This window comes from Meriones unguiculatus, chromosome 1 (genome assembly GCF_030254825.1).
Source record: "Meriones unguiculatus strain TT.TT164.6M chromosome 1, Bangor_MerUng_6.1, whole genome shotgun sequence".
NCBI lineage: Eukaryota > Metazoa > Chordata > Mammalia > Rodentia > Muridae > Meriones > Meriones unguiculatus.
The window spans coordinates 5,289,686-5,308,027 of record NC_083349.1 but is presented as its reverse complement, the minus strand read 5'-3'; the positions used below and the strand labels follow the sequence as shown (position 1 = coordinate 5,308,027).

Below are 18,342 nucleotides of genomic sequence, written 5' to 3'. Positions count from 1 at the left end.
CTAAAAGGAGAGGAAAGAAGAGAGTGGAAAGGAGAGAAAAAAGAGGGGTGGGAGGGATCAAGACAAGATCCATCAATATTTCAACAGGCAGAACTAATCGAACTCAATACCCCACAAAAATAAAAAGGAGGAAAAAAGAGAAAGGAGAGGACATGAAAGTGGGAAGGAGATGAGAGTGGGAGGCAGAATAAGAGGACGTAATCAACATGCCTTGTATGGGTGTATGAAATTATCAGAGGGTAATACAAGGTGCTCTTTAAAACAATACAGGCATGATCTAGGTCATGTCAGCTTTGTAGACATAAAATACCTGGTGTTCATGAACAAGAAGGAAAAAGAAAGGAAAAGATAGAGATAGATAGAGAGAGAAAGAGAGAGAGAAGCAGAGATATCAGGTATTTGTTGAAGACCACTAAGAAGGAATGACTTCCTACTGGTCAAAAGAATGGAATCTCCCTCTGGTCTGGGTGGAGACATGACACTGATCTGCTTCAAAGATTAGAGCATGACAAACTACTGTAGGCTACTATCTCCTCAAGAGTTAATCCAGATGGACCTGTCAATCACCTGGTCAGGAGTCCACCTCACAGGAAATCTGAATCACCCGAAGGCATGCTAAGGTGAAGGGAGGAATAATTATCCCTTTGATGAGACCATGAATTCATCCTTCCCAGAAACCCCTCCTCCATGCAGGAGCTCATGCTGCCTACATGCCGTTCTGAGTTACTTTTCTTTATGTTTCTTTCAGATCCTGGCCAAAACCCAGGTATACTCTCCCTGACACTCTGGGATGTCTCATTCTGTCTCTGAAGGCCCCTTCCCCTTCTCCTTTGCTGCTGCTTGCCAACCTCCATTGCTGAACATTCGAGCAAAAATCACAACTTTTTCTCCATCTCCCTCCAATAGGCAACTTGCCTTCTCTGGGTTTTTGTTGTTGTTGTTTGTTTGTTTGTTTTTGTTTTTTAATACAATATTTTCTTTTGGTTTGGTTTTTCGAGACAGAGTTTCTCTGTGTAGGCTTGGCTGTCCTGAACTTGCTCTGTAGAACAGGCTGGCCTCGAACTCACAGAGATCTGCCTGTCTCTGCCTCCCTGACTACTGGGATTAGAGGCATGTGCCATAGTGCCTGACTAAGACAATATTTATTAAATTTTAAATAATTTCATATGTGCCCTGTTCCCCCTCCAATTTCTAATAAAATTATTCCTCCAAGTCAGTTTTTAAATTTTTTTATTAACAGAACTAAGAATGCCATAAAGAAACCCCAGTTTTTCGAGCAAAACCACCCCTGTGTGTGCTGTTTCTCCTCTTTTATCCCTGCCTTCTCCCCTTCTTCCCCTGGCCTCTTGTTTCTTCTCTTCTCCTCTCCAATACACCTCCTCTCTCCTTCCTTTCCCACCTCTCTTCTCTCTTCTCCCATCCTTTCCTCCTCCCTCTTCTCTTCCTCTCTGCCTATCTTTTTTCTCCTTCCTCTCCTATTATCTCTCTCACTCTCCTCTTCCTCTGTATTCCTTTCTCTGGCTCTCTCCTTTCCCTCTTCTCTTTCTTTTCCATCCTCCCTTTCCCTCCTCCCACAGTAAGTAGAAGTCTGCTGTTTGCCCTTGCTGTCTTCCCCATCTGTGTTCCCACCTCTTGGTTTCCTCATAAAGATTAAACAATTTCATATGTAAACAGTGCCGGAACAGCATCAGACACAGCACCAAGCCCTGGCAAGAGCTCTCTTTCTCTCAGTGTGTACAACTTTTCACAATTTTTTTCTGTTTACTCTCATAAAAATTTTTCCTTTATATTTTTTATTGAATATTTTGGCCGATTAAGTCAATCTAGATAAAACCATTCAAACACTTAAGCATGCATGGCCTGATCAAATATAATGAAGGTTACTGACAGGTGTATGGCTAGGAGGGCTTCACTCTCTCTTTGGAGAGTTTCTGATCCTACCAGTAACATGGGAAAAGAGAGGAGGCAATGGGACAGGAATGGGCATAGGTAGGTCACAGAGACTCAGATTCTCGGTTTCCCCACAAGGATGATTCCTCCTGGGCCCACTTACCCTGTATTGTAGTAAGGAATTGTATTATCATCTTTGGGGAGTTGTAGAGAGATGGGCTGAATCACTGCCATGCTGGAACATGCCCACGTTGGAACATCAGAATGCTGAAATGCTCCATTTTGGAACAATGTTGGAATACATTATATTGGAATATACCATGTCAAGGCAGGCCATCTGAGAATGCTCCATGTTGCATGCTGCCATTTTTGGAACACACTATATTTGGATGCTGCCATTTTGTCTATGTTATGTTGGAATATTATAATGATAGGAGTTGGTTTATAGTTCAAGCTCTGCCACTTCCTGTGTGCTTGTACTTAAGCCATGAACTTCCCCACTCCATGCTTCAGTTTTCCTATCTACAACAGGAGTGGATGTGATGAAGTCATGCTAGTCATGGGTTAACATTTCCTGAGTTCCCTGTGGATATAGTGAGTCAGCACTGTCCATGCCCTCATGGCACTCAAGATCCAGTACGGGAGATGGACACTGACACAAATGGCTCTGGTCCAGGGTAACACCTGGAAGGAGACACCTGTGGAAGCCCACACATGAGAATGACTAACCTGACCATAGCAGGTGGTATTGGGTGTTGTTCAGTGGAAACTTGTTCTAGAGACAATGATCCAGCCAAGACCAAAGGAGAAGAGGTGGTCGACAGGAAAAGGTGAGGAGAGTATGGAGCAAAGTGGAAACCAGAAGCAGAGACTCTAAGGCCACAGGGCACGGAGCACTTGGGACACTTGGTGGGCTCTCCAAAGCTGGAGCACAGGAAGATGGGTAGGGCTGGTCCAAGTGGTATGTAGCCAGGGTGCTTCGGAGCCTTCAAGGGTAAGAGACATAAGATGAGTTCCCACTGAGCGGAGTTCTAAGTATAAAGGCCTATCAGATTCCAAGCATTCCGTATGCCAGCACACGAGGCCAACGGGTCCTTCGATAGCTTTCACATCCTAAAGTCATGTAGCTTTAATGTCTTGAGTTATATAAAGGAACTGGATAAACTCCTGATTTTGTTTTACCATACCTGGGCTCGAACCCAGGGCTTCATACATGCTAAGTCAGTACTGAGCTGTGGAGCTGTGGGGCCAAGTTTCTTTTTAATTTTAACTTTAAGATGGGGTCTCATTCTGTAGCTTAGGCTGGGCTTGAACTTGTAGTGCCCTTGCCTCAGCCTCCACACTGTCTGGGATGACAGGCCCATGTGCCACCAAATTCAGCCACCTGCTTTGTCTTTTTAGCTGTTCTCTTATTTCTTAAATTAAAAAGATAAATTGCTTTATCTTTTTAGCTGCTTTCTTATTTCTTAAATTAACTTTCAAGAAACATGAAAACTACACATGTTTATGGTATTTTAATAAATGTACACATACGAAGTGGAATGGTCAAGCAAAGCGACTTAACGAAGGCATTACTTCACGTTTGTGATAAGGAGGTAGCACCACTTGGTGATGCTGAGGGATGTACCCATGCTAGGAGTGCTCTCAATCTCTGAGCCACACTCTCAGTCCCTCACTGGGGGACTCGGTGCTGATATTCTACCTTCAGCTCCTCACTAGGCTGAAGCAGGTGATATACCACTGAGCCTTACACGCAGAACCCAGCACTGTGGGATCCTAGGCAGGGGGTCTAAAAATAAACCACACCCAAGACCCTAACTGGGGGATTATAGGCAGGTGTTCTACCTCCGAGCCATACCTGCAGCCCTTTGCTATGTGTGTGTGTGGGGGGGGGTTCCAGCAAGAGCCTCTGCAGCTGAGCCATGCCCCCAGTCTCTGGTTGCTGAAGCTCCTCCAGTCTCAGGCTGAGAAGTGGGACTTTGCCCCAAGAGGCATGAGGAATTGGGGCAGATCTGTGAGAAGGGAGGCAAAGTACAGGGCGACCCTTCTTGTAGTCTAGTGAGTGGTTCAGAGAATGGAGAGTGCTGGGGTGGCTGAAGAACCAATCTAAACTAGGGCCAGAACATAGGAACAAAGAGGAGTGGGACCAGCAGCAGGGAAGCAGTGGGACAAGGTTGGATGTCCAGGGAGTTGTGTGAGGAGAACCGACTGTGTCTGAGGAGACAGTAGAGCGCAAGGAGAAGATGTTAAGTTCAGAAAAGAGCTAGTGGGAAGTGCCCAGTGGATCCTCCGTGCTAACTAAAGTCTTCATTAACTGGGGTGATGGGAACTGAGTAATACAAGGAGATCAGGTAAATGAAAGGAGAAGGTCACATGAGTGTCATGCCCGGCAAACGCTGAGGGGCACATTATTCATGCTTGCTGTTGCTATTGCTTGACAGTTTCCTAGTGTGTCCCCATTTTTCCTCTTCATTCCCACACCCTTCCTCAGGTCCCTCCACCCTCCACCTTCTACAAGTCCCTCCCTACAGCCCACACTGACCACTGCCTGCTCTTTCCACATATGCCGGCATCCTCTCTTCTTCACTGACTCTGGCTTCCCAGACCCAAGTTCAAAGGCACCTCCCCATAATTCTCCCAGTTCATGACATAGCTTTCCAGTGCTCTTGCTTATCTTCCTTGGTGTTGCTCCCCAATTTCTGCATGCCAGATTCTCTCTACTTGTGCATCTCTCTGTATACGCAAACATTTTGTCTATGAGTCTGCAAACCCTTCTATACCTCAGTAGCTGCCCACACACACTCCTTGTCATCTCTTCTTTCACCCCAAGAATATAATTGCATACTGCATGCACACACATTTCCCCAAGAAGTACAAGGAAGGAGCCAGAAGAGAAACAGAAGATATAGAGAGTCCAGGGGGCTGGGAAACAGACATTCAGATAGACAGACAGACACAGGCAGACACAGTGACGCAGAGAGAAATCAAGAGGGACAGAGACAAAAATATTGAGAGATACAGAGATGCAGAGAGAAAGGAACAGAGAGATAGAGACAAAATCAGACAGAAACAGAAATGGAGAAAGATACAGACATGGGTAGAAAGGCAAACAGAAAGAGACATTTCTGACGGACAAATAAACTAATGTGCAGAAGGAAAGACACAGATAAAAATATGAATACATACATACATATACAGAGAAAGAGGAAAGAGTTAGAGACAGAGAAAGAAAGAGGGGGAGAAATGGACCTGTGGAAAGAGAGGCAGATACAGAAAGCCTGAGACAGGCACAGGGCAGGAAAAACAAACGAACAAACAAAACAAAACAAAAACAGAGCAAGGGCTTCAGTGATGCAAATACACTGAGATGGAGGGAGACAGACACGGAGAGGGACTGAGCCAGAGAACCCAAAGGTGAGAAGACTTGGAGGAAAAGATCCAGAGCAAGGACCCAGCAGAGCTGTCAGTCACACTGGTACAAAGGGAACTCATTGAGATAGCCTCCTGCCCATCTTCCCGGAAAAGAGGTTGAGAACAGGAGCTGCTGGGAGCATTGCACTAGGTTTCTGGGGATAGACAATGCCTGATTGTTAGAAGTCTCTTTCCCCATATTGCTCACCCTGCTTCCCAGCCCGGGTTAGGGGTGGGGGACAGGTTAGCGAAACACCCTTTCTCAATAGCTGGCTGGCAGTCCCTACTCTCCTGAGGACGCGGAGGTCTTTGGCACCCAGAGAACAACTTACGGGTAGGTGAGTCAGCCTGACCCCACTGAACCTGGGCAGCTGGTTCCAGTGCTCAGAGATGCAAACCCAGGCGGAGGACCTGCAGCCTCCTTACCGGGTGTTGGTGGGGTACTTGTGGAGACTGGGGTGCCACTGGCTAACCTGGGAACTGGCATTCAGCTATCAGTCTGTTATGTCCCAAATCCTACAAATCTAAAACTAAGAATGAGCTCCCATCTCCCTGTACCTCAGTTCCAAAGATTATGGCCCAGCCCTCCTCTTTTGGACCAAGGGTCCAGGCTCATCCATTCACCTCAGACTCAAAAGTCCAGGATCAATACTCCTCCTTTAGGCTTGTGGTTTAGGCCCAGCTCTCTTCCCTCAACCCTGGAGTCCAGGCCCCAGCCCTCCCTCAGACTCAGGAGTCCAAGCCTCTGCCTTCTCATTCGGACCCAGGAGAACAGTCCCAGTTCCTCCCTCAGGACTCAGAGGGTCAGGGTCACTATGGACCAGAGCTGGGCACTGCCTTCCCTGCAGCTATCTGGTGAGGGGTCACCAGGAGCAGAGCCGTGGGGCAGAAAGAATGTATGTGGGAGGCTTGGGTGAAGAAAAGGGTGTGTCTGACTTCCTCCTGGCTCACAGACTAGAAGAGAGAGGGGTTAAAAGGAAGCTGGAAGAGCCTGAGGACAGAGCGCACCTCTTTCTGGGAGGCCATAGACCCAAGCAGGTTTCTGGGAGACAGTCTGCTGCTTGGGACCAGCATCCAGGTGCACCCTATTCTGTGTAGCTTGGATCATAAGGCGACTTTCTGTCAGTCTGCTCTGACCCTTCTCTCTCAGAGCGCCCTGCCTTGCTGACTTTCTCTGCCTCTGGCTTCCTATAATAGGTGGTGTCATTTTTCCCACTTACGTGCTGGCAGGTACACTTGCCGCTAGCCACCAGCAGGTAAGGCCACGGGTGCTTCGGAAGCTGCAGGTGTGGGGTAAGTGTAGGGTTAGGACTGAGACCTGTTAGCAGGAAGGGCGACCAGAGCATGGGGAAACAGGAAGGTTGGTTGTGTTTCCTTCCAAAAGCCACTGAAACCATGGACATGGTCTGTAGCCTGTCTTGCATCTCTTCTCATGGTCCCTCAGATTCAAGGTGTGGGTTGGGAAATGAGAAACCAGGAGGTGAGAGGAGGGCACAGAGGTCAAACAAAGGCAGGAGAGCAGGACCAGACAGGAAGGAGGGAGAGGGTGAGGAAGGAGCAGGGTGGGTTCCTGGGTCATGACTAATGGAATTGTTGGCTTCCCCTCTCAGGACGCCCTTGAAGATGCTGACTGTGAAGACGCTGGCCCTGTGCTTGATTCTTGCTAAGTCAGGTGATAAAAGGAATACAGAACGGACAGAGGATTGGTGGATGGAAGGGTGTTGTTGACAGATGGTGGTTTATGACAGGACTAGAAGGCCCTGAGGGGATTGACTAAGGATAAGAGGAGATAGCCTGCTGTGGTGGCGCACGCCTTTAATCCCAGCATGAGGGAGGCAGAGGCAGGTGGATCTCTGAGTTCATATCCAGGCTAGTCAGGATTACAAGAAACTCAGTCTTAAAAAAAAAAAAAAAAAAAAAAAAGACAGAGGATGGCAGAGCGTGGAGGAAGGGGAGGGAGAATTGGAGCTGAGCATGAGATTAGAGACCTGCTTGACTGCAGTTCATCTCAGAAGGATCAGGGCTCTGAGCTCTTCTCTGACTCCCGCCCTTCCCCCCTCAGCCTGGTCGGAGGAGCAGGACAAGGTGGTACACGGTAGCCCCTGTTTGAAGAACTCGCACCCTTTCCAAGCTGCGCTCTATACCTCGGGTCACTTGCTGTGTGGTGGGGTCCTCGTTGACTCACAGTGGGTTCTCACAGCTGCCCACTGCAAAAAACCGTGAGTTTCTCTGTCTTGGAGAGGTGATGGAAGGGGGTCTAGAGGGTGCCTTGTAGACTTCAGGAGGGAGGCCTGAGCACTCACCACTTTGTTCAATCAGGTATTCATAGGTTCCAGGACCATGCAAGTATCAAGATTTGCAGGTACTCGAAACAGTGTAGCACTTGCTTATAATCTATGGCTATCCTTGCATGAAGTCTCAGTTATATCTGGAGGGGCGGTGTGATAGGTTGTGGAATGATTGCCCTGCATCCCCTAAACTGGGCCCGGCAGTCACCACTGTAGTCTTAGCATTTGAAAGATGGGAGCAGGAGAATCAGAAGCACAGCACATGGAGCTTGAGACCAGCTTGGGCTGCAAATGGCTCCCTCAAAACAAACAAACAAAAAAAAAAAACGGCAGCTGGAGTAATAGCTCAGGAGTTAACTTGCTTCACAATCCTTAAGACTGAAGCTTAGATCTAAGCACTAGTATCATAAGCCAGGTGGCTTGCAAGTGCCCATAACCCCCAACCCAAGAGAAATCCAAAGCTTTCTTCTGGCCTTTGTACATGCACAGCTACACACACACACACACACACACACACACACACACACACACACGAGAGCACACACACACATAAATATAACCTTTTTTAAAAGTAGGGTTAGAGAGATGGATCAGTGGTTAAATCACACACTGCCCTTGCAGAGGATCTGAGTTCAGCCCACAACGGCCTGTAACTCCAGGGTCAGACGATCCAACACCCTCTCTGGCCTTCATGGGCACCTATACTCACATACCCCACCCACACACACATATAACTAAATCTCAAAATAAAAATACATAAATAAAGTTACCTTTAGAGTCCATGTAGTGCCCACGGCGATGTAAATGCTACATAAATAGTTAAATTGTCTTGTTAAAATCTGTATCTGTTTAACACAGGTGCGCTTCTCCCAGGCATATTTTAAAATTTGCATTTATTACTATTCTTTGTGAGGGAGTGCACATGCCATAGTGCACCTGTGCGGTCACAGGACAGCTCTGCGGAGTCAGGTCCTGTCTGTGCACTTTTACGTAGTAGGTTCTGGAGATTGAACTCAGGTCACTAAGAGGAAGCCATCTTGCCAGATCATCCCTCAATATTTTGTCATTGTCTGTTCATTTGTTTTTGGAGACAGGGTCTATGTAGTCCCATTGGCTTGGAATTTACTCTATAGACCAGGCCAGCCTCAAACGCACAGAAATCCCCCGGCCTCTGCCTCCAGAGTGCTGGGATTAAGGGTGTACCCACCATGCTCTGCTGTTTCCCCAATACTTTTGATCTGTGAGCAGCTGAGTCTGTCCCTGTAGAACCTGCAGCTATGGTAGCTGACTGTCAAGTAGTGCAGTGGGAAATTTGTAAGGCAAAATTCTAGAAGAACGAGCTTGCCTTGTAATGAGCTGGGGAAGATTAAGGGAGCAGGGAGGAGTGAGGCAGATGAGCTCTCTGGGAGCCTCGGGTGAAGCCCGGGCCTGTAGGTGAGTCCTCTCTGCCTCTTTCCCAGGAATCTGGAGGTGCGCTTGGGGAAGCACAACCTATGGCAAACAGAGACTTTCCAAAGGCAGATCTCTGTGGATCGGACTGTTGTCCATCCCCGCTACAACCCTGACACCCACGACAATGACATCATGATGGTGCACCTGAACTCTCCAGTCGAATTTTCTCAAAAGATCCAGCCTCTGCCCTTGAAGAAAGACTGCTCTGACGACAATATCAACTGTCAGATCCTGGGCTGGGGCAAGATGGAAAATGGTCAGTGAGGGCTGATGGTTGGGAGTGGTCAAAGAGACCAAAGGGAAGGGGTCTAATGATGGAGGTGGGATGGTAAATGACGGAGGTGGGATAGTAGATGGTGGGCCATGAGAAGATGCTGATGGAGAGGACCAGTAGGCCAGTCTGCTTGTGGTTAAGAGACGAATGGGGAAAGGAGAAGGTTGAGGAGTTGGACCAAATGTGGGTGCTTGAATAACATGGAGGAGATGGCTGTAAAATGAAGGGCCAATGAGAAGAGAACTCGTGAAGCAGTGATGACTAGTGAGGAAGTCAGGCCAAGAATGATGGGAAAGGCGACCAATCAAGAGGCAGTGTCAAGGAAAACGGATTCTAAGCATGACAGGGAAACAAACGAGGAATCCATGGGAAAGAGGGGGAAGAGCAATGAGGATGGCAGGTGAAGACGTGAGAGGAATGTCCCATCTCCCTCCTCCCAGGTGAATTCCCAGACACCATCCAGTGTGCTGATGTCCAACTGGTGCCCCGCAGTGAATGTGAGCTTGCCTACCCTGGTAAGATCACCCGGAACATGGTGTGTGCAGGGGACAAGAAAGAAGGGAACGACTCCTGCCAGGTGAGACCCGGAACAGAGATCTGGAATCAACCACAGATAGGAAGACAGCGACACAGACCAGAGCTGGACAGAGACGGAGAAAGGCAGGCTGGGAGGGCACTGGAAAAGAGACTCCTCACACACGCAGAGACAGATAAGAAAGACACGAGACACCTTGGGGCTGAGAGGTTGGTTCAGTCAGTAAAACACTTGCCATGTGAGTATGAGGACCTGAGCTGAAAGGCATGGTGGTATATGCTTGTCACCCCAGTGCTGGGGGACAGAAGCTGGATCCACAGGGTTCATTGGCCAGCCAGTCTAGCCTAATTGGTGAGCTCAGTGAGAAACCCTGTCTCAAAAAACACAGTGGATGACTCCTGAGAAAGGATGCCTATGACCGCTAGCCTCCACCTGCACACATACATACCTGCATGCACACACACACACTCACATGTTCACACACAGACACACACAAAGACACTCAACAGAAACAGGAAGTTCAGACGTATGGGCAGAGAGGGAGACAGCAACAGCCAGAGAAATACTAACAAGGCTAGCCAAACATGGGTGGACCCAGTAAGCCTGGGAATGTAAGGAACAATCTCAATGAAGGTCACCTTGGTAGGAGTTCTAAACAACTGAGGAGACTCAAGGGCCGGAGAGATGCTACAAAGATGCTTCCTCAGAGCTGTGGCCACAAAGCCCACTTGGAAATGGCTGAGCTCCAAATGAGGAAGCATCCGAGCTGCAAAGAGAGGGTCTCCATGCTCATCCCTCAAAACCTGTAGCTGGGCTCCTTTGAAACTCATTCATAGGCCTTGGCTTATCCCCAGACTCACAGCAATCCTCCTGCATCAGCCTCTGGGGTACTGGGATAACAGACATGCACCACCACACCCATCTAGTCTTCAATACCATACCTGGAGCCTCTCTGCCCATTATCCTTCCAGACTCCTTTTTATGCCAGAATGACACTAGGCCATAGAAGAATGAAGGCAACCTACCCAGAAAGCAAGGGTGAGGGTGGAGAGAGGCCAACAAAGTGAGATAGTGATTTGGGACAAAGAAAGAATAGGTGGACGTGGCTAGCCTGGGAACAAGGGTTGGAGAACATTCAGGTTTCTTGTCTCCCTCTTGAGTGCTGACCTTCCCACCTCACCTGCGGGTCTTGGAATTTTTATCTTTCCCTTGCTCTCTGCCTCCCCTCCATTAATACCCTTTGCTTTTATAAACCTTGGTCTCTCTCTCTCTCTCTCTCTCTCTCTCTCTCTCTCTCTCTCTCTCCCCTGTGACACTCTTCCCGCAGTGATGAGAATATGAGAATAAGCATCTACTCACCCCAGACAGGGAACCAACAACAGACCAAGGAATGGCACCAAAGTCCGACTGGGTGAACCAATGAGTTTTATTGGGGTTACTTACAGAAATATGGGTGAGGGCTTACTTACAAGATCAGAAATGACTCATGGACAACTACATCACCAAAAGCCCACCCCAGCATGGGTGACAGCTCACCAAAGCCAGACTGTAGCACACTGCAAAGCCTGCAGGCAGCTCACCTTGTCTGAGAGAGGCTCCTAGGCATCCTTACAAATTATGTATAATCGGGGAAGGAGGGATCTAGTGAGTTGTGTGCCTATTGAGCTTAAGGATCTTTGCTGTGGGGTGGAGTGTTTCAGCTTCCCTTAGAACATATTGTGTCTTAACAACCTTCCGGCCAGGATGGATGGTTTATCTAAACACCCTCTCTCCCACCTACGCCCTTATGGAACTTAGTGTTCTTGGGTACCATATCTCCTCCTTTTACTAGGAGTTGAATCCAGGCTTTTACGCAAGTGCTCTATCAGTGAGCTACACCCCCATCCCTCTTTCACTTCAAGAACGGGTCTTCCTACAAAGCACAAGCTAGCCTTAAACTTGCAATCCTCCTGCCTCAGCATCATGAGTAGTTGGGACAGGCATGACCACCACACCAGCCTTTCCCTCCATCTCTGAGCATCTCTAACGCTGTCATCCTCCCTCTCCTCCCCCCACTTCTCCTCCTGCTCCTCCACCTCCTCCTCCTTACTGTGTGTGACTTTCTGATTTCCTCTCTCTTCCACATAGGGTGATTCTGGAGGTCCCCTGGTATGTGGGGATCGCCTCCGAGGGCTGGTGTCATGGGGTAACATGCCCTGTGGATCAAAGAAGAAGCCAGGAGTTTACACTGATGTCTGCACTCATACCAGATGGATCCAAAACATCATCAGAAACAAGCGGCTCCGACATGAGACATCCAGTTCTTGACCTGTGTCTCCCCTGACCCTGGATGGCTACAGATCCTGTCTCTAAGAGGCTCTGCCCTACTCTCAGAGCCTTCAGGGGCTCAGATCTGACACTGAGACTTAATAAATGCAGTGACGTGGAGCACAGAACACTGTTAAATGTCCTCTGCTCAATCCTTGCACCCCAGGGAGACAGGGCGATACAGGCTACAGCACTTCCTTATGGGTGTGGGTAGCAGAAGAAATCCTAGTGTGGCCACTTACTCTCTGGGTACCCTTGAGAAGTGCTCTTCTTCATAGTGTGAGTGCTCTTATCTGCAAACTTGGAATACTGTGGGGCTGGAGAAATGCTCAGCGGCTAACAACACTTACTGAAAGAATAAGCAGGAAGTGTTCGTTCACTTCTGCCAGGAGCAGGCACACAGTGGGTGCTTTTCTTGATTCCATTTCTGCTTCTTAGACGCCTACCTTTGCTCGCTGCTTCAAGCCGATTTGATATCCACTCTGGACTCCTCTGCCTTGTTCTATAACCCCTCAGAGGTGACTCTCCCTCAAGCTCTTTCTGTTACGTTATGGTAGAGATGAGAAAGCCACGGCCTACCACCTCAAAAAGAGCCCTTTATTTTGAGTCAGAGACCAAGAGTGCTCTAGCACCTCAGAATGACTGTTGGTGCTGAAGCTCAAGGGTACGGCATTTTTGTGTTGATGTTTGGTTGTGTGTGTGTGTGTGTGTGTGGTTTCTTTGTTTGTTTGAGACAGAGTCACTCTATGTAACTTTGGCTGTCCTGGAACTTGCCATATAGATGAGGCTGGCCTCGAACTCACAGAGACCCACCTACCTCTGCCTCCTGAGTGCTGGATTCAAAGACCTGAGCCACTGCCTAGTGTGGAGGGTTTGGTGCTTTTAAAGGCAAAAAAACAAAACAAAACAACAAAACAAACCACAGTCACATCTTATGAGATGGGGTCAGAGCACAACAGTTTTTGGTAGAACATAGTCGTTATTTCAGACACAACATGACCATTAATTTAATTTATACCTTTTTGGTTATTTTAGCTGATGTTTAGTTTGTATAAATATTAACTACTTCGGTGAATACATCCGGACCATCGTCAGGGTCGCAGAAATTCCAAATGTGTTGCCAAGATGAACAGTAGCTGTTGGTGAGGGAGGTGGGTAGAAGATTGAAGAGTGTAAGCGGACACGGAGTCCGAACAAGATGGTGTTTGACACCTCAGTCACATGAGCAGCTGCAAAAGTAAGGGGGGCGAAGCAGCTGTGCTGGCTCACGCCTTCAATCCCAGCATGCAGGAGCACAGGCAGGTGGATTTCTGTGAGCTTGAGGCCAGCCTGGTCTACAAAGTGAGTTCCAGGACAGCCAGGGTTACATAAAAAAAAAACCAACCAACCAACCAACCAACAAGCAAACAAACAAAAAAGAAGGTGAGAGGATTGTACGATTGTGGTAGGGGTAAGAGTGACAGGAGAGAAATATCATAAGGGGCCTCAGATACCAGCATCTGAGGCAAGGACTGTCTCCCGAAGGTCACGGGAAGACATGCAAAGTCTGAGAACAGCCGTATGCAGGTGAGCCGAAGGGAAAAGACCGTGACTGTGGGGGTGGGGGAGTTTTGGGTAGTGGTGCAGGGAGAGAAGCAGTGAAATCGGGACTAGGGGGGCTGAAGAAAGGTGTCTGGGTGTGGAGGGTGGGTGAGGGAAAATCCTGGGTGTAAGTGTCTGGAGACCACCCCAGACAATGAAGGCTGGGCTGTGGGGCAGGAGAACTAGGCCCAGGCATGGGAACCCGGTTCAACTCTGAGAGGAAAGAACAGTTCTGAGCTGAGAGCCAGAACCTTAAGACTTTCTCTGCGCAGCCAGGATGATCCCCCTGCCTCCATCTACCGAGCGCTGAGATTGCAGACATGCACCGCTGTGCTCAGTCTTATGTGTGGTTCTGGGGAATGAACCTGGGGCTTTGAACATGTCCATCGAGCCCTCTGCTAGAGCTTCAACCTAAGAACCAATGAAATACTAATTTTATAGTCAAGTCACAATGGGGAAAAAGCAGGTGACGTTTTGAGTGAATGAGATGAAATTGGGACACCCAGGCAGTCTCAATCAGCATTCTCTAGTAAATACATGAAACTGACTAGAGTCTCTCTCTCTCTCTCTCTCTCTCTCTCACACACACACACACACACACACACTCACACACAGATGTTGAAAATGGATGTCGAGACCCCTGAGTCAGAGAGAGCTGTCTTTCCCAGGTGGAGAGCAGGTACACAGTGGCCTGATCCAGCTGCACGGGCTTGTTTTAGGATTACTGTTGCTGTGATGAAACACTACAGCCAAGGCAGCTTCTTTTAAAAGGCACTTAACTGGGAGCTTCCTTACAGCCTCAGACGGTGAGTCAACAGCCATCATGGCAAGAGCAGGGTGGGAGGCAGGCAGGCATGGCGCTGGAGCTGAGGCTAAGAGCTTACACCTTGATCCACATCTTGGCGGCTCGGAATGAGATTGGGCCTGGCGTGGGCTCTTGAAACTTCAAAAGGGTTCACAGTTTGGGTCCAACTAGTTTGCACACTTAAACCATTTTTCATTCAGTCTCTTACCTTTTACAGCTGAGTGTGGAAAGACTTAAAATTGGCCCCTGGGTGTAAAACTGTTTTTTAAGTGGAAGTCCACACGACAAGGGGAATTTTCCTGTTACAGGCAGTCCTTAGCTTTAGCTTCGAGTGTATAATTTTTGGGTTCACTCGGACCCTGGCAGCCGCTGTGGCGGCTCGGTTCTTCTGTAGCTCTCTCTGTTTAGTTTCCAGAAACATGGCCTCTGGTGTGGCTGTCTCTGAGGGTGTCATCAAGGTGTTCAATGACACGAAAGGTCCGAGTCCTCGAGCCAGAAGAAGTGAAGAAACGCAGTGCTCTTCTGCCTGGACGAGGCCAAGCAGAACGTCACCCTGGAGGAGGAAGGAGATCCCGCTGGGAGACGTGCCGCGGACTGTGGAGACCCCCCCCCCCCCCCCCCCCGCGCACCGCTTTCGGCAAGATGCTGCCAGACAAGGACTGGCGCTCTGCTCTCTACGATGCAGCCTACCTAGGGGAGCAGGCAGGAGGACCTGGCGTTCATGTTCTGGGCCCCTGAGAGTGCACCCCTGAAGAGCAAACTGATCTATGCCAGCTGCAAGGCTGCCGTTAAGAAGAAGCTGACGGGAATCAAGCAGGACTTACAAGCGAGCTGCCACGAGAAGGTCACAGACCGCTGCACCGCTGCGCTGTGGCAGAGAAGCTAGGTGGCAGCGCGTCATCTCCCCGGAGGGCGAGCCTTTGTGAGCCGCGTCCAGCCCCGCGCCTGCAGCACCTAGCAGCCCCAGACCTGCTCTTGGGTGTTTCAGGCTGCCCCTTTCCTGCCAGACCGAAGGGGTTCAGGGGCGCCCCAGCAGGGGGAAGGCAATCCCTTCTCCCCAGTTGCCAATCGTCCCCCTCCCCCCTGCCGCCGCCCCCTGGACCATTCTCTTTCCTCCATCCCTGCCGGTTCCAGCCTTCCCAAATTGCTTTTGATCTTCTCATTTCTCTAGGGCTGAAGCAGACCAAATTCCATCCCAGGCACCCAGGATGGGTGGAGCCGGTTTTGTTTTGTTTTGCTTTTTTAATGACACCCCTACTCCCCATCCCTCCCCAGCCCATGCTGCCAGCTTCCAACTACAATAGTGACTCTGTGCTGGTCTGTTTAGTTCTGTGTGTAAGGGAAATGTGGAAATGACCCTCCCTGTGACAGCTGGGTGCCCTCCTTTTTCCCTTGATCTTGGCCACTCATGGAAGCAGGACCAGTGAGGGACCTTCAATCAAAACCAAAACAACAATAAAAATGTATAATTTTTGAACTGTGGTTTTCTTGCTTTTCTCTTTTCTGTTTTTAGTGCTGCCACAGATGGAACTCAGGTCCACAGACTCTAAGTCAGACATGCTAGCATATGTCATAATTTCAGCACTCCTGGTGGGATGAAAGAGACAGGAGAATCCATAGAAATGCTAGTCTGGCAACCGTGGTGAAGAAGAGACCTGGACTCAAACAAGGTGGAAAATGAGGACCTGATGTCATCCCCTGAGCTCCATAAGAGATACATCTGCATTCACACCTATGGACATGCTTTCTCTCTCTCTCTCTCTCTCTCTCTCTCTCTCTCACACACACACACACACACACACACACATACACACACACACACACACACACTCTGATTTTTAAACTTTTGTGTAACAGGACAAAAGTTACAGCAAAAGTTAGTGCTCAGCCCCTGTGAGCCAACTCCCAGGCCCTAAATAAATTCCTTTCCTTTTTCTTTTCCTTGTGGTGCTGGGGGTGAAACATCCAGCTTCAAACCTACTAGGAGAGCAGATACACCAAGCCATACTCCCATGCTTTCTTAATGGATGTTTTTTTTTTCTTGGTTTATAACTACAAACATCAAGTTTATGTGGGATATTTGAAAGAACTGCAAGAGCAGTCTATTTTCAAGTATAATGTTCTTGAATAGTAAACTTCACAGAATGTCTAGATTTTTGGTCTACAAACTAAACAGCCTCCACAGAGGATGTGTTCTCTTCAGGAGTGTAGTTTAAAATGTTTGTATGTGTCTAGTCAACTTAGTTTGTAAACAAGACAAAATATATTGTAATGATCTCATAAAAGTGACCCTGAGGAGACCTTTAGGAGGCACAAACTGGCCAAAGTGCAGAAGATTCTCAGTGGTAGAGTGCTCATCCATAAACAGAACTTTTTTTTATCATGTCAGGATCAAATCCTCTTTGACGATAAATATCTACTCTTTGTATTTACACATATGGACATATATAAATGTGTATGTGTTTGTAAACATCGTTTTAAAATATTAGCTGTGTATGAAGTGGATACAATCCTCTTTGATCAAAAGAAATGCAAAAATTCTTATTAATAAATACATCTTGTTTTAAGCAACATTTACAGAAGGTTAGCAAAATTCCACACACTGGGTCCCAGGTTACACACTGAGATGAACTGCAGCATTGCACAGAAGAAGATGATGTTGCAAAGGGGATATTTAAAGGAAAATCTGGACAAATTACTTCATCTGCAAACCTTTGTACTCATTTTTAAATGATACATTCGTGGATTGAATTTTAGTCTTTTTTTATCCTCCCTCTGCTCTCTCCCACTCTCCTTCTTCTCTGGATGAAACCCTCTTCCACGGTGTCTTCTTTTGTGTGTAACCTACCACGTTAAATTGTCTTCCCTGTCTATATACTTGATCAAGAGCAATCGAACAGTACACACACCACTGAAGAAAAAGGAGATGGACTCCCATCCCCTGCTCAGCAACTGTCAGCTGCAACAACTTCTATATCACAAACGATCCCCCCAATTCTCAAAGAATTTACCGAAGGGAGAGTGGAAATGTTTCAAGGGCCAGGAACTGGGGAGGAGTACCGCTGAACAGTGAACTCTAGACGTGGCATGATGGCTGCACCCATGAATTTGTGGTTGCTGTGGTTGCCCTGTATCAAGCCCATCAACCTTCCGACATGAACGGGAGGGAGGTTAACAAGCCTTAGCTCACGCAAAGACGCTGTTGGGTAGCTGGTGGCTGCTGGGGGAGAAAGAATTCGGTTCTGAAGGGGAATGGCCCCTAGCAAATTGCCTGTGTTCCCCTTGATGGCCCCACAGCACTGACTGAACTCAGTGGGTTATTAAAAACAATGATCCCCAGCTCAACCAGAGACCACCATAACTCAAAGTAAGCTGCTGGCCAGAAGACCTTCCTCATTCTTACAGTACTCCCAGCCCCAATTCTATTCTCAGTAACCCCCTTCATCGCCATGTCCCAGCCCCCACCTCAGCAGGAGGACCCCTGCTCCACCAGAGGCCATGCTGACTGCCAGAACTCCAGGCAGGCCACCCCCTCATAAGCCTCCTCATTTCTCTCAATGCCCTCTTCACTGTCCATCTTCACTCCCCACCCTCTTCACATCTATTCAATATAGTACTTGACATTCCAGCTACAATAATGAGACAACTGAACGAGATCAAAGGGATACAAATTGGAAAGGCAGAAGTCAAATTATCGTTATTTACAGATGATATCATAATATGTATAAGTGACCCCAATATTCTACCAGGGAAGACCTACAGCTGATGAACACCTTCAATGAAGTAGCTGGATATAGGA

The 18,342-nt window shown here is 48.2% G+C and overlaps 1 protein-coding gene and 1 pseudogene across 1 annotated transcript; both read left to right on the top strand.

The window, feature by feature from the left end:
* Positions 1 to 5,691: 5,691 nt before the first annotated feature.
* Klk6 (kallikrein related peptidase 6) lies at positions 5,692 to 12,157 on the top strand. The gene is made up of 8 exons (XM_060376110.1): positions 5,692 to 5,736; positions 6,260 to 6,379; positions 6,499 to 6,557; positions 6,912 to 6,973; positions 7,364 to 7,520; positions 9,050 to 9,297; positions 9,756 to 9,892; positions 11,978 to 12,157. The coding sequence occupies exons 1-8, from the start codon at positions 5,692 to 5,694 to the stop codon at positions 12,155 to 12,157; spliced, it is 1,008 nt and encodes a 335-aa protein (XP_060232093.1).
* Positions 12,158 to 14,962: 2,805 nt separating this feature from the next.
* On the top strand, positions 14,963 to 15,980 carry LOC132653092 (cofilin-1-like; annotated as a pseudogene).
* Positions 15,981 to 18,342: the final 2,362 nt, after the last annotated feature.

Excerpts from the sequence above, each read along its gene's own strand:
- Klk6 (XM_060376110.1), top strand. The coding sequence starts at position 5,692 with ATGCAAACCCAGGCGGAGGACCTGCAGCCTCCTTACCGGGTGTTG. Across the intron at positions 5,737-6,259 it reads AGCCTCCTTACCGGGTGTTG|AAGAGAGAGGGGTTAAAAGG; the intron begins GTGGGGTACTTG and ends CTCACAGACTAG. Across the intron at positions 7,521-9,049 it reads GCTGCCCACTGCAAAAAACC|GAATCTGGAGGTGCGCTTGG; the intron begins GTGAGTTTCTCT and ends CCTCTTTCCCAG.